The sequence below is a fragment of the Pseudopodoces humilis genome, chromosome 3 (genome assembly GCF_049639895.1).
Source record: "Pseudopodoces humilis isolate 2021_Gansu_Grassland_sample_001 chromosome 3, ASM4963989v1, whole genome shotgun sequence".
Classification (NCBI taxonomy): domain Eukaryota; kingdom Metazoa; phylum Chordata; class Aves; order Passeriformes; family Paridae; genus Pseudopodoces; species Pseudopodoces humilis.
The window spans coordinates 94,653,898-94,680,829 of record NC_142202.1 but is presented as its reverse complement, the minus strand read 5'-3'; the positions used below and the strand labels follow the sequence as shown (position 1 = coordinate 94,680,829).

The following is a 26,932-nucleotide window of genomic DNA, read 5'->3' as shown; positions in this document are numbered from 1 at the left end:
TGGTAGACTCCTTAAGCAGCCTCAATTAGCAGAAAGGAACACTATCCTCTACCACTTACATCTGGAGATGCACAGGTGTCTCTGCAAGATTAAGCCTCTTTTCTCCTCAAGGCTTTTCTACTGCATCAGTTCAATTTGTGTGAAACAAATTTGGTTTCCTGTTTTGTTCAGTATCTGATTTATGTTTCATTGCAGGTTTGTAAGTGGGCTGAGCTATAGATGGAGTATTAATTTGGCAGGCTGGTAGTTTTTTTGATTTTTCAGGTCCGTGGACATCTATCCATGTTTAGAGATCAATTTGGAGACAATAAACCATATATATTTATTTATACTTAAAGTGAATTTTGGACTAGCACAGCTTTAAAGCACATAAGACATTGAAACTCAGAGCTAAGATCAAACAAGAAAATAATATGTGAAAACAGGAGTTAAGACATACTGTCACAACACATACCTGTGTGGGCATGTGTGTTTATGGTACGAGGTGTCTGGGGCTAGCACCAAATGGAACAGTAAAAGCTTCATAATCTTCAATGCATGGATCTCTGTGATCACATTACAGCAGAATTCCACCTGGGTGTGCACACTTGGGAAAATTTTTTTTTATGTAAGCATGGGGAGGTTCTGCTACAAAATCATACTGACACTATTTTAGTTTATATTGGTATTTAAACCACTACATTCTTCCCATATAGATTAGCTTTTTCTTACAGAGTTTATCATCATGCACAGGTAATAACCAGAATCAAATTTGGAAAGCTGTAATATGCCTTTACAATAGCTTTTATTTGTGCTTTTAAAAGTAAGCACAATTGGCTGGGGAGTTGTATAGTTACCTGTGTTCTCAACAGAGGGTGTAGTCAAATTGTATTCAGGATCTCCACTAAGATTATCCATCATCCTTCAGCTAAGTTCCAGCCTAATATTCCTAGACTGATGCATATAACAAACTATATTAAATAAATAATAATAAAAAGTAGATTTATGAATGCTAAAAATCTGGGGTCTACTCAAGGGTTTCTGAAAACTCCAGGGGTTTAGAAAACTGAGTTACCTGATACAAAACTGTTAAGTTACCCATACAAAAGCAAGTGTAGGTGAGATGACAAATGAGTATCCTAACCACTGTTTTTTCACCCCCAGTGAGCTGCATATTCGCATTAGAAATAAAAAAAGTTTTTATTGAATTTTCAGTGTTTAACTTGTAGATTGTACCACACACTGATCAAACCAAAAGCATGTTAATTTCTCCTAAACATCACTTTTTAACATCATAGCTTAAATAGGGTACAGTAGGAGCATACTTACAGAAAATAAGCTAGATGAAAATGCAAGACAAAGAAAATTTACATCAGTTTCCCCCTCTAAGGAAGGATATTAAAAAAAAATAAAAGTAATTGTCTCATCTGCAAAGCCAGAAAAAACCCTAGATTACATTAAGATTTTCTGTAACATTATTACATATCCTAATAGCTTTCAAAAATTGTGAAACTAAACATTTAAATACTACTAACAAGTATTTCTGTATGCACCAATAGCTTGATTTTCAATGGTTTATGTCAAGTCCAACTGACTTTGCATACAAATGATTCCATTACAAATTATGCTTAAACAGTAGAAAATGTAGAGAAGCTCAAGAGTATCAGAGAATTCACACTGATTATGGGGAAGACAGTTACCTATGTTCAGACAGACAATATGAAAGTTTTAACTGTGAAAAATATAATCAGCGGAATTCTAGTATCACATTACCACTGTTTTTTAATCTTCCCCATGAATTTTTGATGGCTGTAAGACACCAAAGCTTCATCTGGGTCTGTTTGCATGTAAGAGTCTTTCAGCTGTGTAGTTCCTGCTGACTGAAAAGACGTACACTTTTTTACTTCTAAATAAGAACAGGCATAGAAACACATGAAACTGGGTGGACAGACTTGTAGCATTTAGTGCTCACCTGTCTAGGAGAGGGATAGACTTCTAGATATGTGTATATGCAGTTACACAATATTTTCTTAAAAGCTTTAGAAGTGTGGGGGAGTAGGGTTATGAAAACCTTCACTGCTCACCTTTGAATCAACATTTCATATGCATTACATACATAAGCAGTCTGGAAAACTGTAATTTTGTATTGGTGATTTTGATATCAATGTCATAGGCATGGTTGTGATTTCATTCCAATAATCTCTTCTGGAAGACTTAATAGAACAGGCAGCAAATTAAACCACTGCAGCTCCTTAGTTTTGTGGTGGCTCAGTGTTGGCATGGTCCAGGGTCTATAGTTATACAACCAACTCTAAAAAAGGTACTTCTATTTGTTTCTTGTTTATTTGTCTCCAAGTTTCTTCACAAATGGGCCCAATGAAACATCAGATCCTTCCTAGATCCTTCAAATTGGACATGCCATCAACTGCTCCTGACACCAAGGCGACTAGACAGCATTTTGCAATCTGTTAATGCTATTCCTGAGTTTTATTCACTTTTTGACTTCACAGATGCAGTCATTGGAACAGATTAACTATGACCACATTTTTGATATGTAGAACTGGATTTCCCTAATGTATCCACCAAAAATGAACCATCAGAAAAAGTGATGCTTTCCAGAATTTTAGCCTTGATTAATAAAGAAAGAATTAATATAAGAGTCAGGCTGATATGAGCCGAGCTAAATCTGGAATTCACTACTGATACTTCCAACATTACTACTGAATATTTTCACATTCTGAAATACATGTATGTGAGTATAAAAATGATGAAAGGCTATTTTCTTCTTTCTTTTAATCCACCAGATGTTATTACCATGACAAGAAACACCAAGAACCAAGAGAAGTGCCTTGGAAACCAACAGGGAAATAGAACTTACTACCTTTTAGCGAATTCCATTGTGAACAAGAGATTTATTTTTGCAGATTGACTACTTCCCATAATTCTTTTAACATACATTTTGTATGTCATCAACAGTTTGCAGATTGACGTTCTCTACAGTAGCATAACTGCCAGTAGTACTTAATGCTCCATACTTAAAAACACACTACAATTGATGTGTAATGCTGCCAAAAATTATGTAAACACAAATACTTCACCAAGAAAATTAATGTTCTGTTGCTTAATTCTACAGTTTTAAGGAATGTTTGTTTGTATATCTAGAACTACTAAAGATCTGCTCCACAGTAGTTGTGGTCACTTGATATCCTTCATGCTTATACAATTTTTTTAAAAGTTTGGTTAAAACAGACTTGCATTGGGGTCACATTGTACCCTGGAGTACAAATTGCATGACAAATAGGAACGTAATTCCAAGTAGACATACTTTTTGGGACAGTGGAGCATGGATTTTGTACACAAACACAAGCTGCCATTAATTTACTTTATATAATAAATGTATAAAACATTCCAGCGAACGTGCAATATGTAAATAATGTAAATAACAAGCATAAGTAATAAAGTGTTTGGTATTAAGTTGTTCTCAGTTTGCTTTCTGTTCACTGAATCCAGGTATACAAACTACATTCTGGTAGCTACTATCATTTATCCACACTTAAAGCTTCTTTACACAAGAGTTCACTAGTGTAAGAAGGAACGGTGCAGTAACCTGGACACCCTGGATTTTTGAGGATGCACAGATCTCTGTTTCAAACCCACAGAATGCCCAGACTACAAGGCTGCTCAAATTCTCTATGGCATTATAAAATGGAATATTTTTTGAGACTAACAGATGTTCTGAGATTTTTGTTTGGGGTTTGGGAGGGGCCTTTTGTTTGTTTTTTAATAATGTGCAATCTGATAATGATTGCAAGGCAATCTAATCAGAAAATATGCAGTAAATCATTAGTATTGTAGAATTTTTAAGGAATTAGTGTTGTTCCAAAAATCTTGACACACATTTCCCTTTTTTTAAATCAGGTATTAAATCCAGTTGTTACAGTAAAATTGCTCAAACAGGAAGAAAATTTATATGTGCAATCTATAAATCTATGTACTGGGTTTGAGCAGCCAAATTTTGGTAGCAGACAGGCTACAGGGGTGGCTCCTGTGAGCAGCTGCCAGAAGCTTCCTCCATGTCCAGCAGAGACAATGCCAGACAGCTCCAGGATGGATGTACTGGGCCAATCAGAAATGGTGGTAACACCTATGGGATAACACAGCTGAGAAGGGAAATGTTATTGCACAGGTGTAATTGCAGCCAGAGAAGAGCTGGGTGAGAACACGAGAGGAACAGCTCTGCACACACCAAGGTCGGTGCAGAAGGAGGGACAGGAGATGCTCCAGGCACCAGAGCTGAGATTCCCCTGCAGGCAGTGGTGCAGCCCAGGTGAGGCAGCTGTGCCCCTGCAGCCCATGGAGAACCACAGGGATGCAGAGATCCACCTGCAGCCCATGGAGAACCACAGGGATGCAGAGATCCACCTGCAGCCCATGGAGGGGACTCACACCACAGCAGGTGGATGCCTGAGAAGAGGTTGTGACCCCTGGGAGGCCCGTGCTGGAGCAGGGTCCTGTCAGGGACCTGCAGACCTGTGGAGAGAGGAGCCCACACTGGAGCAGGTTTGCTGGTGGGACTGAGAAGCTGTGGGGAATCCACGTTGGAGCAGCCTGTTCCAGAGGGACTGCACTCTGTGCAAGAGTGACCCACTCTGCAGCAGTCTGGGAAGAACTGATGCCTGTGGGATGGACTCATGCTGGAGAAGTTCACAGAGAACTATTTCCAGAGGGAGGGACACCACACTGGAGTAGCAGAAGGACTCCTCTCCCTGAGCAGCAGCAGAAGGAACATGTGATGAAATGACCATAATCCCCATTCCCACCTCCCTGCACTGCTGGGGGATGAGGAAGAACCTGGGAAAGAGAGGTAGGGGAAAGGTGTTTTTAAGGTCTTATTTTACTTCTAATTACCCTGCTCTGAATTTGTTAGTAATAATTTCAGTTAAAATCTCCAGCTTGAGCCTGTTTTGCCCATGACAGTATTTGGTGAGTGACCTCTCGCAGTTCTCAACCCATGAACCCCTCCTTTTATTTTCCTCGCCCTTGTCCAGTTGCATAGGGGAGCAAGAGAGACTGGTGGGTGCCTGCCATCCAGCCAGGGCCAACCTACTACAATGAACCACAGGTACTTTTATCTTAATACTGGCATTTGCAGTTTCCATTCCATCCTCAGTCTGAACCACAAAATGTAAAACTAAAACCAAACACAACGTTCCCCAGCCTGAGAACTACAGGAGCTGAGATTCTGGAAACTGACATTTCAGAGCCTTTAGCATCCAACTCTTAAGAAGAAAAAAACCGGCAGAAGTACAAAATCCTATCCTGGAACATGGCTGTATTTAGCATGGGAGAGGTACATGTTTTTATTTGCTTTAAGTGATAACTAAATGCTAAGTTTCATGTCTCAATGGATGTAATATATGCCTGAAGAAAACCTGGTTGTAAAGGAATCAACTTCTACAGGATCCACTAAAGCTGCTTGTCTACAGTAAGCATGGGTGGAACTCTGTGCTCCACTGTTGTTCCACTGACCAGACCACAAGCTAATATTTAACATGGGAGTTTAAAATACTGTGAAGCTTTCTTTTTCTAGTAGGATACCTGAAATCTGGCTAAACGTAATCTTCTAGAAAATCTCATTGTAAAAGGGAAATAGCAACTTATTTAAGGTTTTAATCAATTAATATAAATAATCCCCTATTAGTTTTCTCTAGTTTTAGCAGAAATCAGCATGCTCTGACAGAAAACACACCTATACTATAGCCGACTTTTCTCTTAGACTTAACTGTACCATTTAAAATATAACAAGCTGTGGGGGTGGGGAGGGAGAAACAGGAGTCAGTTCTGTATTTTTTCATTCAAAAATTACATTTTTCATGAGTGGTATTTTGGATGTGTGAGCGCTTAGTCATCTGTATGATACACGATTTGTATCTTAATGCTGCTCACTGTTTCTCTTTGAACACAAATAATGGTTCTGTGCAACTGTCCTTCCCGAAGGCAATCCCTCTTCTATATTCTGGGCTTCTACAAATTTGTATAAAATTCCATAGTGCTCCTTCCCCTCTTCCACAAAGTAATTATTAATTATAAAAATAAACCAGCTTATTCCTCCCAGTAGAGGTGGTGAATTATTACATCACTAGATTGCTTGCTGAAGATCTGTCTCAAGGTTGAAACTTTTAAAATGTGAACTGAATTTAACATGAGTTTTGACTTAATATCACTTTACAGGAAGATTCCTAAGCCTAGTGAAGGTAAACAATGATATTCTCTTATTTCTTTGTTACCCCAGAAGCTCAAAGATTTAAGACCTTTCAATCTTAGCATTAATATGGAGAAAAGTATAATATGTAATTCCTACATAACCATGAATGGGAAAGCACAAACAATCATGTTCTCAAATTTAGATGTTATTTTACTTTCACTGGAATATTTGAAATGGTCATTCTGGCAGAGAATAACATCAGCTTATGCCTAAATACTTCCACCTTTGAGGTTAGTGCATCAAACCACATTTAGGATGTTTTGTCCCTAACTGCCCATCATTTTCCCCTATTTACTTTGTTGAAACACTAATAAAGGAAATAAAAAATAGTTTTTCCAGAGTCAATACTTAATTGGATCTGAATTAGTGTATTGCTGTTTGTCCCTGAAAAGTGAAACCACTATTAGCTTGCTTGTTTTTTGGAAGTCAAAACTGATGGTAATGCAATAATGCACAAGGATTCTGATTTCTGTATTTAAGTATTCCTTTTACCATCTGCCTTTTCTAGGCAGGTTCTGAAGTTTTATGTCTGATTGAAATTTTAGCACAAAACAGAAACCTCATTAACACAAACACATCTATTCTACAGCCATAGTCTCAAGAAACTTAATCCCCACTGTGAAGTCTGCAACACACACAGAGTAACACCAGGATTCCAACCTCCCCAAGAATAACAGGATCTTCTGCTGAAATCCATCTCTCCCGGAAGGTTGAGCAGGTGTCAAGTACAGAGACTACAAGTTTGGATGGCAGCAAGAGACAAAAGCAAGGCCAAATAAGAAAACAAATTTTATAGGTCCAGTTTTACAGATAATGTGGTAATGCTAGTTCATACCAATGCTGAGAATATTCAAAACAGGAAAATCATCATGGCATCGCTTGTATTACTGGTCTCAGTACATTTACACGTCTAAGGCAGACAGGAAGCGTGATGTTCAGAAAAGCAGGCATAAACTCTTACAAAGCATTCAAATTTTGCCCAAGAGCAAAACTGTCTACTTACTGGCCTTCTGCTAACTTAGTACTGTGTTACAGACAGACTGTCTTTTACACTAACTATGCTCTCAAAGAACACTTCTGACAGGCTGTACATTCTCTTGAGTAAATCTAGAAATACTGTCTGACCCTCACGTAGGAACTGGAATTACAGCAAATTTCTCATCCATTGTTTGTATGGACCAGTATTTTAATACTGTGAGATACAAAATGTGATTTCACATTTCAGCTTTTAAGATGGCATGTTTTCTCCTCAAAATAAATGCTGTGTTACATGTGCTTGTGTCAGTGTCCTAGGAACTGACCAGAGGATCAAAGGAAGACTCAGCCAGTTCTATCAAGCAGCAGATCTTTTAGTCTAGCAGACTCCACATGAAACAGCTTCCATCCAAAGGCTGCCTAATGACACTGGGATGACACATCTAAGTTACACATCAATTATTATCTCACAGACTACTATTTAAAGTTGACTGAAATCAACTCACTGAGGATGGAATGACAAGACCTCAGTTCAGTTAGCACTACATATAAAGAAGCAAGGTGTTACTTTTGCAGTGCCTGTGAGAAAGCACTGGAAGAGTTTACAGATAAATTTATCCTGAATTATATACTTTATAACTACATTGATGTGTGACAAAATGGTTGATCATAGAATCCAATTAAAACTGTTCTATATTTTTTCATTAGATAACCAAACAACTAAAATACAAAATTAAACTAAGTATTGAATGTAGTGGCATAATTTTACAATTTAAATACATCAATCAAGTAAACTTTACATATTTCAGGAGAAGCTAATTATTTTCTTTTAGAAATTATACGATGAAGCATTAATGATACTTCTCCAAAAATGCTTTACAGCATCTAAGACACTGCTCGTAAACAGTTTCAAAGTCCTTTTCGTTCCCCTAGAAAAGAAGAGAGGAAAAAGACTGTAAGAATAACAATACTGGCTGAAGAGCAAATACAAATTGCAGACTAGTTTCTCCACTGTCAGTAATGGCAAACAACAGACATTAGAAAAAAAATTAAAACAGTGCAAATACTTGATGATAGCTTTGGCATATTCTCTCTAATTTGAGCTCAGGAATTTTCCCAGATAAACGCTGTGTCTTTGTATTCAACAGTCCTGCACGACTTTCTTTCATGTATTTCTTCCACTCACTTTTGAGCATTTTAAGTATTTTCCTTTTTTATGTTCACACTAACCTCTCATGTTGAGTTTCACAGTTTAATCAAGCACTGTGTGGAAATAAAAACCCAAAACAAGCCCCTTTTTGTTCTGAACCTGCTTCCCACTAATACTATTTCATATTCTCTACTTCCTGGGTAATGAATAGCAATTCCTTATTCAGCTTTCCCCATGATATCAATGTTTTGTAGAACCCTACTGCATCCTTATCCACTTCTGCTTCCTAAACTGAAGAACATTAGTCTAATTGTTTGCTCTTGCCTGGTATTATCCAACTTTTTTACCACCTGTATCAATGGCTTTGTCTCTAACTTTCCTGATCACATCCTCTTTGCAAGGAGGCTGATGAAACAGGGTTTCACCCAGTATTGAAAATATAGGTGCACTGCATTATTTAAATTTATTTAACTATTATAAGCATAATAACATTTTTCTTTCCCATCCCAGGAATATATAGTTTTCTTAAGTCATTAAAAAAAAAGTTTACATTTCACTTTGTGTATTAGCAGATTATGTATCACATGACAGCTGTGGGATCTGGGAAGATTATATACTACACACACACAATTTTTAATCAAGCCACTCAAAGAATTTCTTACACATACATAGTACGGATCTTCAATAATAAGCTGTTTCTGTGGATCATAAGTTCCAAGTAGCTCAATTTTGGCCTTGCAGTCTTTAACTTGGTTGCTTTTCCTGTTCAAATCTCTGTAAAAGAGAAAATAAAATTTTCCCCTGAATTTTCCTTCAGAACTTTGGCATCAGTATGAGATGTTCATGACTATTTTTAGACAACACAGGCAAATAATATGTCTGGACTCCATCAATCCTCTGGACTTTATGCTGCTCCTTGTTTTTGTTTTTCTTGTTATGTGGGGTCTTTTTTAATCGAGTATGTAAGACTTAACTAAATTCAGAGCATAAACAACCAGTCAGGCACTTGACCCATAGCTTAAAAAACTTTGTAACAAAGTTCATCAAGTCCTTCCTCAAATCAACCATTAGTACTTTCAACACTCACCCTTAGCTAGTATTGAACAAAAAACAACAGAAATTAGCCAGGTAGTTTTCCAGAAGTACAAGTAAGATTATCCAATTTGCTCAAAGCCACTGTTTTAGATTGGTATGCTCCAGCTCATGTGAAATCCTACCATATTCATTAATAGAAAATGGCAAATCAGTGAGCTACACCTGTTTTCCTTCTGATATACTGTAGCATTTCTCCGGTTGTCACATCCTCTTCCTTCTACATTGCCTGTCATTGATAAAACATTTTGGTTTTGAGATCATATTTTCCCTACTTGATTAAAAATGGTCATTTGTTATCCCAAAGGCACTTAAAATGCACCTCTCATCATCTTCGGATTAAAGGCAGCTCAGCACTATCATCTTCACAATGAACTCCCAGAACCTACTAAATTATTTTAGTATTACACATCTCCATACTAAATCATCATTTTACTCACCATTTAAAAAGGCAAAGAAACTCCTTGTGAATACTTAGTCATAACCATATCGGTTTAAAGAAATTAAATTCTAATTATTAATTCTGATTAAGAAATTAATTTCAGATAGTTTAGAAATAGCAGTGAGGGCACAGTAGTGGTTTTGCCTGAAGAAAAATCAGAGATCCTCTATCAAGTTATTGCTTGAATTTACAGATTTTTCAGTAAATTCTCTAGCCTTTTATTATTAAAAAAATGTCAGACCATCTCCTTAAAGGCTTTTGGCATACCACTTAATGAACAGGAGAGGGTCAGATGGCTCTGGTACTAAAGACATGTCCCAAATCTTCCTTTTCCGATATGACAGGCATTCCATCAACACCTGGAATCTGCTTGCCCTCCTAGAGCTACAAATTAGCATTCCTAGGCAAAATGGTTGAACTCGGTGCAAGCTGAAGGCAAAACTTCAGCACAGCAACAGCAATATCCCTGTTATAGTTCTGATGTTTTTTCTGCTCTAGAGCTCCTATCATATAAATTGTTAATTCAAATTTCTGTTTAAGAATTCAAGTGAAAATAGAAGGAAGCCTTGTCACGTCATTGACTGAGACACTGCAATCAAGCTAAGTGTTACATACCCTTCATTCATGAAGACTGTGGAAGAGAGGTTATTTAAGACATCATAGAAAATTCAACAAAACTATACTTATTTCACTTAAGTGGTACTGTTTCTAGAAGACTTTATGTGCTACTAATAGGGTCCTTACTTAGGTTTTGCTGTTGGTTGTGGTGGTTTGGTTTGGGTTTTTAAACTAACTTAATAGCCCTTACAGGCACTTTGACACTTGTAGTTTATTAAATTCCACTCCTTAATCCTCAATACGTATGAAATTGAAATTTTGCTAGTGATATCCAAATTTTTACACTAGGCAACTACTTAACCAGATCTTTTTAAAGTATGCTTAACTAGAGCAGAGCTAACAATAAAACAAGACTTCCCCAAGCTAACAACCTTGCTTATTTCAGAGTTCCCTCTCTTTCTATAAAAAAGTAAAAAAAACCCGCACCATATTTAATCCCTTCCAAGTTCTCAGTTTGTCTTTTAACTGCCATGCAATTAGAAAAACTGATCACTTCAATCAAGACAGTAAGTACATCCTCATTCTTAATTATACAGGCATCAGCTGTATATAGCACAAAGTAACTAAATTTCCATGTCCTTAATCCTTGAGAGGCACATATCACACAAATAAACCATTGAGTTCTGGCTCATTAAACTTATTAGAAGTGAAGAATCCATTCATTAGCACATCATTCACATACATGTAAAAAAAAAAAACACAACAAAAAACCCCAAACAAAGAAACCCCAACACAAGCAGTAAAATGTGACATCTGTCTTCAAAGTGACTTATGAGACATCACTCCAAGTAGTCCATATGAATTTGTTCCATTTCTTCATACATTACCTTAGATTGCTCTCATCCATACAAAGTATATGATCAAAGGTCTGGAAATCCTCTTTGGTAATCTAGAAGTAAAAACAGGTGCTTTAGCCTACAAACTGAATTTGATTAATAAAAAGGGAAAAAAAAAGTGTTTTCAAATTCTGTAGCTCTAATTTATTAAAAAAGACACAGGTGGAAAGAACAGAACTGCACCTTCATCAATTTTTACAATAACTTACAACATTTTAAATGTAATCTACCATGATTATTTATTTATTTCTGCAAGAATTTCACACACAAATAAAAAGAAACCAAAACACCCCTCAAGTCAGCTATTTAAGCAACCTTTCATATTTTTTTTTCTTTTACATTTCATGCATCAACTTAGAACATCACTAAAAGCAACATTTCCAGAACTTTTCAACTACTAGAAGTAAAGCAATTTCCAGTCATGGGAACCATTCAATAAAAATGGTTAAAAATAGAAAAATTACTTTCTTGATAGCACAACAAAAATGTAGGTAACCTGGAATCAATTGCAATACTTCCAATCTAGAAATCTGCTGCTGCACAAGAAAAGATACCAAGTGAAACTTAAAGCTGAAGTATGATAGTATGAGTTACAACCTCTTAAAAAACAATGAATCCACAGTATTTTAGACCATGTAAATCACAAAATTTGTAGCATGATGTGAAAAGTCCAGGATTTATTCTACATCCTCCTACCGTCATATCATCTGTTCTTTTTCTTTCTTGTAATTTATTGACTCCTAAACATGAATAACAATTAAATTCAGAGATCTGAGTTCACAGTCATGTAGGCAAACACAGCAGATAAACCAACGACTTAAGTACTAATGTCACCTTCTTGTTATAAGGATGGCTACAGATGTTTGCCAATTGTCATTTTATTTCAGTTTATATTTAAGACTTTGTTTAGGGTAAAATCTTCCCAGACCATGCCCACAATGCTTGTATAAGATATCTGAACCAGGTGTCCATAATGAGGATGAAGAAATGGAAAATCTTTATATTCGAGTTGATTAAGACTGCATTTCATGCATAGTCCTGTGTGAAGCATCATAAGCAAGAAACTTGGGAAGGTCATTCTGAACAGGTTTTTCTGGCAGGCATCCCTACAAAGGATGGGCTAGAGAAGTGAGTAAGCAAGTAAACAGCCAAAAGACAAAGCACATTATCCTGTAAGTCAGAGTTTTAACTTGTAAAAAATATTTATGTATTAAAAAAAAAGGTTTAGATAGCAAAACAGCCACTATTTTTTTTCTGTGCAAACAGCAAATAGGTACTGATTAAGCTCCTATAACAGGGAGTAAGAAAAGACAGACATAAATAATCATCAGAATAAAGCCATAAATGAAGCATTACACATAAAGAGAACTGAAGAGGTGAGGTATGTCAGGAGTGCATGTAAAAATTAAGGGTTAATGATGAAAACTAATGCAGACTTCTTTATTTTCACTGTAAAAATATTTGCTGTATTCATGCAGTGCCTCTGACCTATGAGAATTTTTTTGCAGTGGAAATAGCTCTGTTTTCCTGGCAAATCTAATCAGGACTTCTACAAGCTGCTTCTGAATGCTCTACACAGCTGAACACTTGCCCCTGTGAAAATACGAGGGCGCAGATCTCTTTGTTGTACAGACAAATGGAAGCATGAACTAGGAACACTTGACAATGTGACGGTTATTACCCTATGACCAATACAGCCCTAAAACCAAGGCTACCATTTGGCTTGTGCTTTTAAGCCCTAACACAGAGTCAGATTAAGAGAAAAAAAAAACCCCTTTAATTGAGCAAACTGCAGTGAACTGAAGGTACACCTCAAAACTACTAAAACTAGTACTTTGGCAGATAAAATTGAGGATGTAAAAATTTAGGTACATTTTGAGAAGTGTAGTGGAGAGTTCAAGTAGTCATCTTTGGATGAAACTATACAGATAACAATAACTTTACATTTAAAAAATGCACGTAACAATTAATAAATTATTAGTGAAACATTTCCCTTTATTTACAGAAGGGAAATCTCATTTTCTCTGTCGGAAATACACAGAGTAATTCTCAAATTTATCCAGTTGTGAAACAGTGTTTAATACAACCTTCTTCTAATCTCTATTTCATACTTAAGGCAAATGCACGGTATGAGTCATACCAAAATCAATTTTTGCCTCAGTATGAATAAAAGTGAAAATAATTAAAACCTCTCTGGTTTGTGCATGAAGAAAAAGAGCTGAGCGAATTTCATACAGTAACCTGCCATTAACTAAAATGATAACAACTTTATTTTATGTATAAATGTATACATTTATTTTTATAATTCACTTTTAACTTAGAATATTACTGTGTATGATGGTAGGACATGACCAATTCAATACTCTCTTTTACATAATCCATTCTTGTAGTGCTGAATTAAAAAAAAAAAAACAAACTAAAATCAGTGATTATCATAATTATGCAAAAAATTACATGAGAAAAGGTGCCTTCCACTGGGTGGGTAAGAGTTTTGCACAGGACTGAAGAGGATAATTGTACAAGGTACTTAACTTATGACAGTACTCCGAAGGCAAAAGAAGATAAATCTTTACCCTCTATTTCTGCAGCTCCTGTATTAAATCTTCCTTAATCTGTTCTGAAACAAGTGTCACACAAAATTCTATCCTTAAGTTCATCTCTAATAATGAAACAAATACACTTCCACTTGTACTAACCTGACCACTCTGAAGTCCTGTTCTACACTGTCAAGTACCCTTTATTTCAGAAGTACCGCAAGACCATATCAAGTCTGCAGGTTCAGAGAATCTGCTCAGACCATTTGACAGAAGTTTAGGAAAAAAAAATTAATTTGGAATTACATTGCTGACATCATTTTTGACATAAAAAATGTCTCATTCTTTAATTTTCTCTCCTTGTATATGTAACATTTTAAGGTCTTCTAAATGAAAAGTCTCTTCATTTGCCAGAATGTGTAATTGAATGTCTTTTCATTCCTTCTCTTTCAAAGAAAGATTTAGATCAAAGAAAGATACAAAGATTTGCTTCAAGACAGAATCAACTTGGTTACGGTCCTTTGCTTTAATTTAACTGCTCATAAACCACTCTAGGAATACCTAGAAGAACAGTTCCCAAGTTTCCAAGTTGTATCTTCTAAGAAGACAAACATGTCACACTACTGTGTAGTAACTGAAACACTGACTGAATAATTTCAGTATCATTTAGCTTGTATATTGACAAGTAATGATGTTTGTAAGCACTGCTAAAAATTAAATCCAGGCACTGTAACAGGAAAAGATCACAACAGACTTTTTTCGGTATTATTCTAATAGTAAATTATTGAAAAATATGAAATGGTGCTGTGCTTAATTCTGTTTCATATAAACAGAGATTAATATCAGGAAAGGTCAGCAGAGGGCAATTGACTAATTGAGAGAATTTATTTTTGAAAGTCAAAAAACTAAACATGTAGTCTTTGAAAAGTGAAGAAAGTAAATATGACCTCAGTGAGGTCTAGAACAATTCTGAAGGGAACAGAAATGTAAGATAATAACAAGACTACTTGATCTTTTTGTCAATACAAAAACTAGTGGTGTAAACTCAAACTAAGTAAAGGTCATGCCCTAAAGGAGTATCTTGTATCCAGAGAATAGTTAACTGAAGTAAATTATGTGCATTTATATGAGTGTCTGAATGATTTAAATAGATGCAGACACATTTACTTCCAATCTCTTTGGAATGCAGTGTGGAAATACATGTTCTTTTGTTAATGAAAACAGATATGAGTTTTGCCTAAACTTAGAGGATTTCACTAAGTGGCAAACCTGCCTCTGACTTAAGAATGCTTCAAGGGTATGTTTTCTTCTGAAGTTACCACCAACTGTGCTACTAATCTCAGGTTTGAGTGCTTTCATTCTAATTTAGCACTCTTGATATTTTTAAACGATCTACATGCAAATGCAGAAGCTTTTTCTGATGGATGAAGAGGTATTCTACTTTTTTTTGGACCTGTGTCCTGGTTTAGGGAAAATTTGGGAGAGAACCTCCAAACGGGGTCCCCCCCGAAAAGCAAATTCAAGAGGCCCGTCCCCCCAACTGGTTCGGGAAGAGATTTCCTTGGAGACAAGTGGAAAAAAACTGTTTATTTAACAGAAATTGAATAATATTATACAATAAAACCTCTCACTGTTCGATGAAATGGCAAATCCAGAAAAAAAGTCCTTTTCATGTGGTGTAGCTTGGCTCGAGCCCACGACCCTTAGATTAAGAGTCTCATGCTCTACCGACTGAGCTAGCCAGGCTAAATAAATATACAATTCCTTGCTGAAGGATGCATCACAGATTACTAGAGTAAGTCCATTTTTAAGAAGTATTTTAAAAATGCTCAAAATTACTAAACATTTGGAGGCAGGAGTTCTCTTTAATGAAGAAACTGGTTCAATTCCACTTGTACTTTCAACGAACCTTAATAACAAAAAACTCATTAAGCTCAACTAGAAGAGTTAAGCCACTTTGGAGTCCATTAAAAACTGCACAAAGTATTTACTAATTGATGCTTAACCATGCATTGGTAAAATGACTTCTGTGATTGCAATGGTGAGGGCATGGGTATGAATAAGGAAGAAAATACACTCTCTTCTACCTGTCGTGCTTTATGTGCTGTCTCAATGCCATGATTTCTTAGACAACTTAAAGCCCTTGAATCTGGGAAGCGCCCCACGTTCCAGTCTGAAACAGCGGCACTGTCTGTCCTCCACTGTAACAACAGAACAAATACATACAAAGATTTTAAGAAAATTAAGGTACAGTACCTGCCTGGCAATATGGTTCATGGTAATGCCATGCTTCTTCATGCAATTCTGTCCTCGATAGTCAGGAGGGCTTCCTATTTCATAGGCAGATGTTGCTGCACTGTCTATCCTCCACTACAGAAAAACAAATTCATATTTTTATGTTTCTTTCCTCACTGCTTTTATTTCTGACTAGCTATGAGAGTGGTAAGTTATTTCTTGGAACAGAAATAAATAGCTTACCTTACGTTCAAGGTTCTCATCAGTTACAAGTTTTCTGAAAACTGCTTCAGCTATTGGAGAGCGACAGATGTTTCCTATGGAAACGAGATTCAAATGAATTTTCAAACTATTGAAAACAAAAACCAAGTAATTGTGTGGATTTTTCAGCCCAGATCAAATTAAAGATTTTTATTTACTCAGACAGAATGCAAACTGTGTATGAGAAAACCCAGAGTCCTGTGCCTGGGTTGGGGCAGTCTCCAATTTCAGTACTGTGGCATGAAGGGATTCAGAGGAACCCAGTGGGGGACTTGGGTACACAGGTGGGTGAAAAGTTGGATATGAGCCAGCAGAGAGCACCTGCAGCCCAGAAAGCCAATCATATCCTTGGCTGTATCACAAGCAGAATGGCCAGGAGGTCAAGGGAGGGGATTCTGCCCCTCTACTGAGCTCTCATGAGACCCCTCCTGGACTAATGCATCCAGTTCTGGGGTACCCAGCACAAGAAAGACATGGAGCTGCTGGAGTGGATCCAAGAGGGCCACAAAGATGATCAGAGGGCTGAGCACCTCTGAGTGAGAACTGAGGCTGTGCAGTCTGAAGAAGAAAAGGACTGTGGAGTTCAGATCTTACTGCAACCTTTCTATATATAAAGGGGGCTGTAGTGATAGGACAAGGGACTACAGTTTTAAGTAGAAATGGAGAACACTTGTAGTGGACATAAACAAGAATTTCTTTTTTACAGTGAGGGCAGTGAGACACTGAAACAGGCTGCCCAGAGAAATTGAGGTGTTCCGTTCCTGGAAATGTTCAAGACCATGCTGGATGGGGCTTTGAGTAACCTGGTCTAATGGAAGGCATCTCTGTTTATGGCAGGACATTGCAACTGGATGAGATGATCTAGCTGATGATCCCCTCCCACCCAAATAATTCTGGGATTCTATACTATCCACCAGTCTCTTGAAGAAGTCCAAAACACAGCTGCCAGCATTGTGAAAATGCAGTGAAATGGCTGAACAACCTGTAGTAAAAATGCTCTTGGTTACTGAAGTCAAGTCACTACAGGTCAAACTGAGCCCTCATCAAAAGCATCATCCAGAAACCAATTCTAACCACCCAAAATTGAATTCAATTACACAAGCTCTAAAAACATCACGGGAAAAAAAAGAAATCCAGACATTTCTGCCGAAAATACAAAGGATTAGGAACAAAACCTAACACATGGCAAAGCTTAAGTGCTGTCAATCAGCCAACAAACAGTTAAGATATTTATACAAACACATAAACAAATCTCCCCTTCCAATGGTCTCCAACTGGCCTTGTCATTTGATCTGACCTTATTTTCAAAAAGAACCTATTCCAACAATGCATTACAGCCCTATTAAAAATAATGGATCTACAGCATATTTGTTCTGAAACCGTAACAATTTATGGCAGACCTCTTAAAAATGCATGCAGAAATTCATATTTGAAAAGAACGAAGTGTGTCAACAAAGAGAAAAAGCCTATTCAACTATTACTTCAGCTCTTTCTACCTTTTCATCCTTCAGAATTTTTCAGTAACTAGATGGATATGCATAATATTTGATGTCATGCAGGTGACAGTAACTCTTGTATACACATAAATCTTCAGTTTCCCATCAAACAAAAAGTGCAACTTTGCTCGTCTCTGAGCACGTAAGTATAAAATACCAGATATGGGAAAACTCATCTCTGTACCTTTAAATAAATCACTCTCCTACTATTGATTAATTTCTTTCCAAATCTCAAACTGTAAAAAGAAAAAAATGCCAATGAACAAAGTTAAATTTCCATCAGCAAAAAGAAATTTTCACATGAAGCACTTAATTTCATTTTCAAACAAAACACCAAGGTAGATTCTTCACTGCTAAAGAGAGAAGCTGCTATGACCTGGGCATTTCATAACTTGCTGTCACATGTCAACTATAAAAATCATGAAGAGGGAAGTGAGGGTCTGAAGCAAATTGACTGTCAAAGATTTAAAGAACATCAAATCAACTAAATGGCAATAGGAACAGGCTAACCATTGAAAAACTGATCTTGCCAAAACACTGAGTTTTGATGTCAGTAGATCTTCCAGGAGAAAACATACTAATTACATTGTTTGAATTTATTTCATGCCCAGAAATGAAATCAGTCTTGGAAGAAAAATAAAGCAGGAAAATTTTGGGGCTCCCTATGTGGTTAAGTGAAAAAAATAAGTAAGGACTATTAATTATGAAAATGTTTAAAATATGGTAATAAAGTAAAAAAATAATGGCAGTTTTTGAGTGAGTTAAGCATTAAACAAAACAATTTCAAAACACGGTAACATATAGCACAAGACAGAAAATAACCTTCATATCAAGGAATTCAATTATTTGATATTGCAAGCCTATACAGCATCGCTCCTCTGACAAACATATCAAGCTCCATTGAAAAAGCATCATCTATCTTAAAAGGCTATTCCAGATACTAATTCCCTGCAGCAGCATAAGACCTTGCAGTTTCAATTTAGTATTTATTCATGGAAGTCTCTGCTCATCTGATCTTGGTTAACACCAGTCTCTATGTTTCCTTCAACAGATACAGAACCCTTGCCAAGCAGAGCTGTGCTAAACTAAACAAACCAAGCTCTCAATCTCCTCACGAAATTAACTGACCTTATCTAATCACTCCAGTTAAGTCAGATCTGCACATCTAATTTGAATTCACTTTTCTTGAATACTGACAAACAAAATGACAGATTACACTACAGAAAAAGTTTGTTCCAATCTGTTTTTTTTTAAAAAAAGTGTAATAGGTAATTAGTGTTTTTGAAAATAACCTGAGAACTTCTACAATCACCTTTGACTCATTCACAAGTATTAATTTATGATTATAACACCCTACTCCTAATTTGTCCATTCCTTCTCTTTCTTATTACTTCAAACAGGTGATCTTTAAGTATTTTTTCTAAACTATTACATTCTGTTTCCATTACACCAGCTGTTGAGGCCATCCATTTCTTCCTGAACAAAATTTTTTCTCTGTATGAATGATCCCACACAACTGTGCATGAACAGTAACTTTCATTATGACACTCAACATTTCAGTAATAAACAGTGATTAATATTCTTGAACTTAGTAATCCATTAACTAGCTCCCAGAATTTCAAAATGGTGGTTTTGAAATAAATCCCTAATGGCTTTTTCCATTTGTTTAATCTTCTGCTTTACATGGAACTTGTTCCAAATTTTCACTATTCTACAGCTTGTTCACTTCTTAAAATAAATGCTATAATCTTTAATGATATCATATACCATAATGAACAGCACCGTGATCACCCTTGATGAAGCATATTAACTACCAATTCTAGCAGTAACTAGAAACTTCAGTTGTATCATTTTTGAAACCAACACTTAACCCAGTTTGTGACTTGAAAATTAATGTCTTTCCTGATGACACATTCCAGATATTAGCAGAGGTATTAACACTATTAGGGAACTTCAATCAGAATTCAAATCTATTCTTGGTAACTATGGACAGAATTACAGAACTGACCTAACAGAAGCCCTTTTCCCCACACACTCTTTAGTATTATTTTCATTCTAAACAACTTTTACCCATTCTACTCCTTGTAACTGTTATCATTCATCTCAAGATTGATGTAAAGCCCTATCTTATCCCACTAACATATGTGAACTTAATCCTTGTTTTCCGGACACTTTTCTCACTAATTTCTATCCATTTCAGATACAGTTTTACATCTCACATTGGTCTTTCCAGGCTTTGCTGAGGTTCCTCACATACGTACAGTATTTCCTAAGTTATGGACTGACAGCCATAATTGGAGAGTCAATGGGAAAATTTCACAATTACCTTCCTCCCTGAACTTCAACCATTCTTTTTCTTAAATCTTATCTATACATTATCTTTACTACCTATCCTCTGGGGTTTCTTTCCTCTGCTGTATTTCTAACTGATCTGACCATGCTGGCTTTATGTAGAAGACAGCAGTATTCAAGTTCTCAAAATCTCCATCTTCTCCCTTCATTTTTTTACATATCAAGTTCTTTGAGTTGTAGTGACATTTTCAAGCGCAGAAAACTAGTGCCCAAGGTACCTAGTGTCCACCTACTGAGATTAATCCTACAAACATCTCCAAATACGATGATTCAAGGACAAGAGATTTCAACCACAGGATCAGTACTGGAACAATTTGTCAATCACTTTTAAGAAGTCATGTTTTCTCATTCATTTTCCAAGCACAAGGCCTCCAGTGACAGTGACCTAAGCCAACACCTAATTTTTTGAATTCTTACTCTGGTCTCTGCACTAATCTTTGACCCACTCCCACACAGAAATGGAAGCTCTGCATCTACTGGCAGGAGAGACAACTTGAATCCATTTGATGCTCAGTTCCACTGCCCATCTCTGAGTATGCTGATACAATTATTTACTCTCTCATTTTGTATCTTGTTCCCTACTTCTTTCAGAGCTTCCCCAAATGCAAACAAACCCTTTTCCCTGTTGGTAACAAAAGTTTTACTGGTTTTCATCCTCTCACATGCAAAAACCTGATTTTTATTCAACTTACTTTTCCATGAATGGTCACTTCATGCTTCCCAGCATCATTTGCATCATTCATCAGGTCCCCTTCTCAAGTGTTTAAAACTGACCAGTCACTTTATTCCATTCTGTACTCAAATTCCTGCCAGAACTTCATCACAAGTCCTAGTTCTTTCCATCTTGTCAATACTCACCACTCAATTACTTTTGTGAGGAACCATTCAAAGCACAGATTTTAGTTCAGATTCCCTGGTCTTTGCATTTGTGTGTGTATGCGCGTATGGCTCAAAAAACTTTCCTTGCAGTAGGAATAATTATCCTGAATTATTCAACTGCTGGTACATCATGCTTTTCTAATAAACCTAAAGGTTCATCAGAAAAATGCAAATTTTCAACATATAAGCACCTCGTCACAACAATCAGACCCTTAGCATGTTTTAATCATAGATCATCTTTTTCAATTCCAAGATTACTTTTTACAACCATGCTTTCAACTCTAGTACTTCTGCATAATTTTGAAACACAGATTAAGTAAGACACTGCATTCTTACAGCTATATTATCAATACTGCATAGAAGAAAGGTAATTTTCCTTACATTTATCTAATATTTTCTTCTTTATAAAAAAAAGGCCATCACTTATTTTTGTCAATTTGCCAAGAATCCTTATTACAGCAACTGTTTTTCATGAGTTCCTCAATGTCTTATCCTATTGCTTTCCCATTATGCAGGTATAAATAGCATTCTGTCCCATGAAACCTAGTATTTGGCAATATCTAAGTGCATACAATGAATTGTGAAAACCGAACCAGGAAACTTAAATCTCTCTATAACTGTCATCTAATGTCCTCATACCCACTAAGTTAGTTGCCATTTCAGAAATTATTTTATGCAGTCTAGATCCCTGGGAACAATACTTGTACTCAGTGATTCACAACATGCATTAATCTTCTGAACATCTAGCCAAACCAACTTTGCTCAACAGTACACCCATCTTACAATGGCTCCTCCATCTCTGGAGATCAGAAAGCCAGTGCCCGGTCTAAGGTGCCCAGTCAGCTTGTTGGGTTATAGTGGAGAAGTCATCAGAGAGAAATAGGCAGACTTACATAACACAGCATCATATTAAGCCCATTTCTGGAGCTCAGCTATTAATTACATGAGCTATGCAAGTGTAAAATGAGCAAACTGCATTTTGATTCACCTCCACTTTTAATTATTTCTTTGCTTAAATGAAAAATAAAATATTTTTTTGTGCCTTTTCAAATGCTGTAATTACATATGTTGCTGGGTACTTCAATTATTTCTCAGTGATGAGGAACCCTTATCATTAATGTAGTTATGCACATTAACTAGATTGTATTTTGTTGTGTAATGACTATCTGCTTATTTCATTACAAAGAACACAATCAACAGATATTTCAGTAATAGGTTTCTTTCAAAACAATGTAGAAAGAAAATGTAGTTTTTTTATGAAGAAGTGTCCTTTCTGGAATCTGCTCTCACTAGATGTGGCAAACTTTAGAATTAATGCACTACATTAAGCAGCAAAGAACACTACAGTTAAATGCAGTTCTAGAAATCTGTTTAGTACTCTTTTCAGCAATAATCTCGGCTATTATTCCTAGTAAAATTTAGGACGGAAAAGGTATCACTCTTGAAGAATAACCAAAAAAAATTAAGAAAACTTAAAGCAGGAACAAAAAACAAGTTGCCTACAGAATTTAAGCCTAATAATTAATTAATATAAACTATTTTATTGTGTTACACTAAAAAGAGCTCCTGCATTAGAACCTCATTACAGTGCAAATCGCCACTGTGGGCCTAGAGACCCACACATATGAATTGTTTCACAGAATCATAGAATAGTTTAGGTTGGGAAAAACCCTGAGGACTTTTAACTGTTAACTCAGCACTGCCAAGTTCACAACTAACCCATATCCTTAAGCATCATGTCGACATGTCTGTTAAACACCCATGGAGCCACAACTATTTCTCTGGGCAGCCCCTTCCAATGCTTGACAACCCCTTTGTAATGAAATTTTTCCCCAATACCCAATTTAAACCTTCCCTGGTGCAATTTAGGGCTGTTTCCTCTCATCTTGTTAACCAGCTCCCATACTCACCTCTCATCAGATTTGTGCTCCAGATCCTTCACCAGCTTTGCTGCCTTTCTCTGGACACTCTCCAGCACTTCAATGTCTTTCTTGATTGAGGGCCTCAGAACTGGACACAGCACTTGAGATGCAGCCTCACCACTGCTGAGTACAGGAGGACAATCGCAGCAGGAGGTCCTGCTGGCCACACTATTGCTGATTCAGGCCAGGATGCCATTGGCCTGCTTGGCCACCTGGGCACATTGGTTCACATTCAGTTGTCCTCTTCCACCAGGCAGTTTTCCAGTCACTCTGCCCTCAGCCTGCAGCACTGCAGGGGGTTGCTGTGATCCAAGTCAGGACCCAGCACTTGGTCTTCCTGAACCTCATACTGTTGGATTCGACCCAACCTGTCCAGTTCCCTTTGCAGACCCTTTCTACTCTCCAGCAGATCAATACTCCCACCCAACTGAGTGCTGTCTGTGACCTGACTACAGCAGCCCTCAGTCCCCTTGTCCAGATTACTGGTTAAGATATTAAACAGAACTGGTCCCAATACTGAGCCCTGGGGAACCACTACTCATGACCATCTATTAGCTGGGTGTAAATCCATTCACAACTTTGGGCCCACACATCCACTTTTTTACCCAGAATACAGTGCACCCACCCAAGCCCTAAGAAGCCAGTTTTTCCAGGAGAATGCTGTGGGAAATGGTGTTAAAGGTTATAACAAAGTCCAAATAGACAACATGCCATGTTTTCTCATCCACTAAGCAGGTGACCTGCTCACAGAAGATCAGGCCGTTCAAGCAAGATCTGCCTTTACTAAACTGATCCTGGCTGGGCCTGATGCCCTGGTTGTCCTGTGCCGCATGATGGCACTCATGACCTGCTCTATGACCTTCCCTGGCACCAACATCAGGCTGGCAGGCCTTCAGTTCCCCAGGCCATTCTTTCAAACCTTCTTGTGGGTGTCACATTTACCAACCTCCAGTCAACCAGGATCTCCCCAGCTGACCAGGACTGACCGTAAATGATTGAAACTGGCTCAGTGAGCATGTCCAGCAGGAAACATGGCTGGAAAGCATCCTGGCAGAAAAGGATCTGGAGGTGCAGGTTGGCACCCAGCTTACAGCAGTGCGCCCAGGTGTCCAAGCAGGCCAGTGCCATCCTGGCCTGCTATCAGCAATACTGTGGCCAGCAGGACCAGGGCAGTGATTGTCCCGCAGCACTCAGTACTGGTAAGGCCACACCTTGAATCTTACATTCAGTTCTGGCCTCTCACTACAAGACATTGAGGTGCTGGAGTGTGTCCAGAGAAGGGCACCAAGGCAGGTGAAGTATCTGGAACACAAGTCCTGTAAGAGACAGCTGAGGGAGGTGGAGCTGTTTAAGCTGGAGGTAAGGAGGCTCAGGGAGACCTTATGGCTCTCTACAATACCTGAAAGGAGACAGTAGACAGGTGGGAGTCAGTCTTTTCCCAGGCCACTCGTAATAGAAGAGGAAATGGACTCAAGCTGCACCAGGGGAGGTTCAGGTTGGACAAAAAGAGGAAACTTTTCACTGAAAGGGTGTCTAGAAATTGAAAGGAACTGCCCAGCAGGGTGAGGGGAGTCTTTGTCCCTGAAGTGCTCAAGAACTAACTGGATGTGACACTTAGTGCTATGGTTTAGTTGACAGATTGGTGTTTGGTCAAAGGTTGGACTTGATGATCTTCAAAGCCTTTTCCAACCTTAGTGAATCTGTGATTTTATTCTATGAATCTGTGATACTCCCCATCTCTGTTTTCTAGCTCAGGGAGCAGGTACACAGAGATGAACTGGTCTTACTGTTGAAGACTGGGGCAAAGAAAGCACTAAACACCACAGCAATTTCCTCATCCTTTGTCACTGTTTCCTCCTGCATCCAATAAAGATGGAGATTCTACTCAGCCCTCCTTTTGCTGCTGATGTATCTACAGAAATATTTTCTTTTGTCTTTTATGGCAGTAAGCACTTTAAGTCCTAGCTGGGTTTTGGACCTTCTCATTTTTCTCCCAGCATAACCTCATGACATCCTTTAGTCCTCCTGAGCTGCTTGCCCCTTCTTACAAAGGTCATAATCTCTCCTTTCTTCCTTCAGTTCCAGCCAGAACTCCCTATTCAGCCAAGAGAGTCTTCTTCCCCACTGGCTCACCCTTCAGCACATAGGGATGGTGATGACAACCGTCTTTAGAATATTATGTTTGGGAGGGAGGAATCATATTAATTAAGATGTTTTTATACAAAAACATTTGTATTGATCACTAGCTTCTAAACACAGCAACTGATAATCCCTTACTAAAGGATGTTTTCCCTGAATTATCATTTGGGGTTGATTTTACTCTAAGGTAAACATCAGAACATATTTCACCAAACTAAATTCTTATTTTGCTATTCAATTAATCTGCATGTCTCCTATTACAACAACAAAATAGCAGATAAAGTCCAAACCTTAACTAATGGTTTTGCAACTAACTTGGCAAAATGCCAAGGGTCCATAGCACACAGGTAAGATTATATAAGCTAGGAAGCAGATAATGATAACAGCCCCCCTAGATCAGAGCGGAGAGCCATCCAGCTTGCTATGCCCTGAAGAAAACAGAAGTTTAGAGAAAGCATGTTCAATATAGGGCATGGATCTGTAATCTATGTAGTCAGGTTAGCTATTTGCTGGTTGTGATTATCTTGCTTACCAGTAACTGATTGCCCTAAACACCAGAAAAGCATTCAGGAGATTTCTGATCTCATCTACACTTATGTTTTCTGGGACTTTGCGAGACAATATTAAACATACAAAATATCAGTAACAGAAAGTTTCCTATTTCTTCATCCTGGCAGCCTTTCAAAAAAGGCTTTTTTTTTTCCACTCATTTTCATACCTGAAATTCATTATTAGATCAGAACTAATCAAGAATATATCAAGAATTTCATTATTAGATCAGAACAGATCTTCCTCCCCCAAGTTCTTTTTCTTACTTAAAGTCCTACCCTTCTTTCCCTCTTTTTACAGCGGCTCTTACATTAACTTCAGTGGTTCTTACTGTGGTTTTCGCTCCCTTTTCCATGTCAGGTATTCCCAACAGCAAGCCTGCAGGCAGTCTCCCCGTTCCCATTCCGCTGTTCCAGAAGCCAAGTACTGCACGGCCCATCTCACAAAGCTGTTCAAAGCCACCTCTCCGTGCCGCCCCCAAGCAGCAGCCTTAGGTCAGAGTTAGTTTATGCCTATTTAGGTGTTGCGATTCCCTACACACAACCTTCACGTTTGTCAACACTGTCATTTTACTTCCTTCCCTATTTCCTACTGATTTCACAGAACTCTTAGGGTTGGAAGGGACCTCTGGATGTTATCTAGCCCAATCCCCCTGTCGAGGCACGGTCACCTAGAGCAGGTTACACAGGAACGCGCGCAGGTGGTTTGGAACGTCTCTACAGAGGGAGACCCCACGATCACCCTCCCGCAACCTGTTCCAGTCCAGCTCTGCCGCTCTCTATGCTAAACCCTTCCCCGTTGTTCCTATCACAGAAAGGGCGCAGGTGTATTCCGCCTTTTGCCTCCCTTCATGCCTACTACTCCGGCCCTCCCCGACAAGGCAAACTCGCGGAACCGTCCGAGGGCGGGACGCCTGCGGCACCGCGGCGGGCCTGCCGCACTTCTCCCGGTCCTCGCGTCACCGCACTCCCGCCCCGCCGGTGCCCCGGGCCGAGGAGCGGCGGGCGCAGAGCGGGAGCGGCGCGGCAGCGACCATCCCTCGTCCCGCTCACCCAGGCACACGAACAGCACTGACTTCGACTCCCCCGCCGCCATCTTCGCTCCGAGGACCTCGCGGCTGTCGCGCCGCCCGCGCCTCGCTTTACGGCACTGGCTGTTATAGGCGGCTTCGGACTTGCCTGTATTGAGGGGGGAAAAGGAGCGAAGTG

At 38.2% G+C, this 26,932-nt stretch overlaps 2 protein-coding genes across 3 annotated transcripts in view; one reads left to right on the top strand and one right to left on the bottom strand.

The window, feature by feature from the left end:
* Positions 1–8,014, top strand: part of ALKAL2 (ALK and LTK ligand 2) — a 15,688-nt gene extending 7,674 nt beyond the window's left edge. Inside the window, exon 6 of the mRNA XM_005521897.3 lies at positions 2,784–8,014. The gene's annotated coding sequence lies outside the window, so the exon portion shown is untranslated. The remainder of the gene's footprint in view (positions 1–2,783) is intronic.
* ACP1 (acid phosphatase 1) lies at positions 7,021–26,932 on the bottom strand. 2 transcript variants are annotated; one of them, XM_005521934.3, is made up of 6 exons: positions 26,777–26,932; positions 16,370–16,443; positions 15,979–16,092; positions 11,349–11,410; positions 9,038–9,143; positions 7,021–8,148 (listed from the first exon to the last, which is right to left on the bottom strand). In XM_005521934.3, the coding sequence occupies exons 1-6, from the start codon at positions 26,817–26,819 to the stop codon at positions 8,071–8,073; spliced, it is 477 nt and encodes a 158-aa protein (XP_005521991.1). In that variant the 5' UTR covers positions 26,820–26,932; the 3' UTR covers positions 7,021–8,070. The 2 variants fall into 2 exon arrangements, with proteins under 2 accessions (XP_005521991.1, XP_014106966.1); XM_014251491.2 differs by lacking the exon at positions 15,979–16,092 and adding an exon at positions 16,148–16,261 and having other exon boundaries at positions 26,777–26,921.

Bases quoted from the DNA above. Each gene is read 5' to 3' on its own strand.
- ACP1 (XM_005521934.3), bottom strand. From the start codon at position 26,819: ATGGCGGCGGGGGAGTCGAAGTCAGTGCTGTTCGTGTGCCTGG. The intron at 16,093-16,369 runs GTAAGCTATTTA...CTGTTGTTACAG, and splicing joins ATGAGAACCTTGAACGTAAG to TGGAGGACAGACAGTGCCGC. The intron at 11,411-15,978 runs GTAGAAGAGAGT...TTTTACTTCTAG, and splicing joins CAGCACATAAAGCACGACAG to ATTACCAAAGAGGATTTCCA.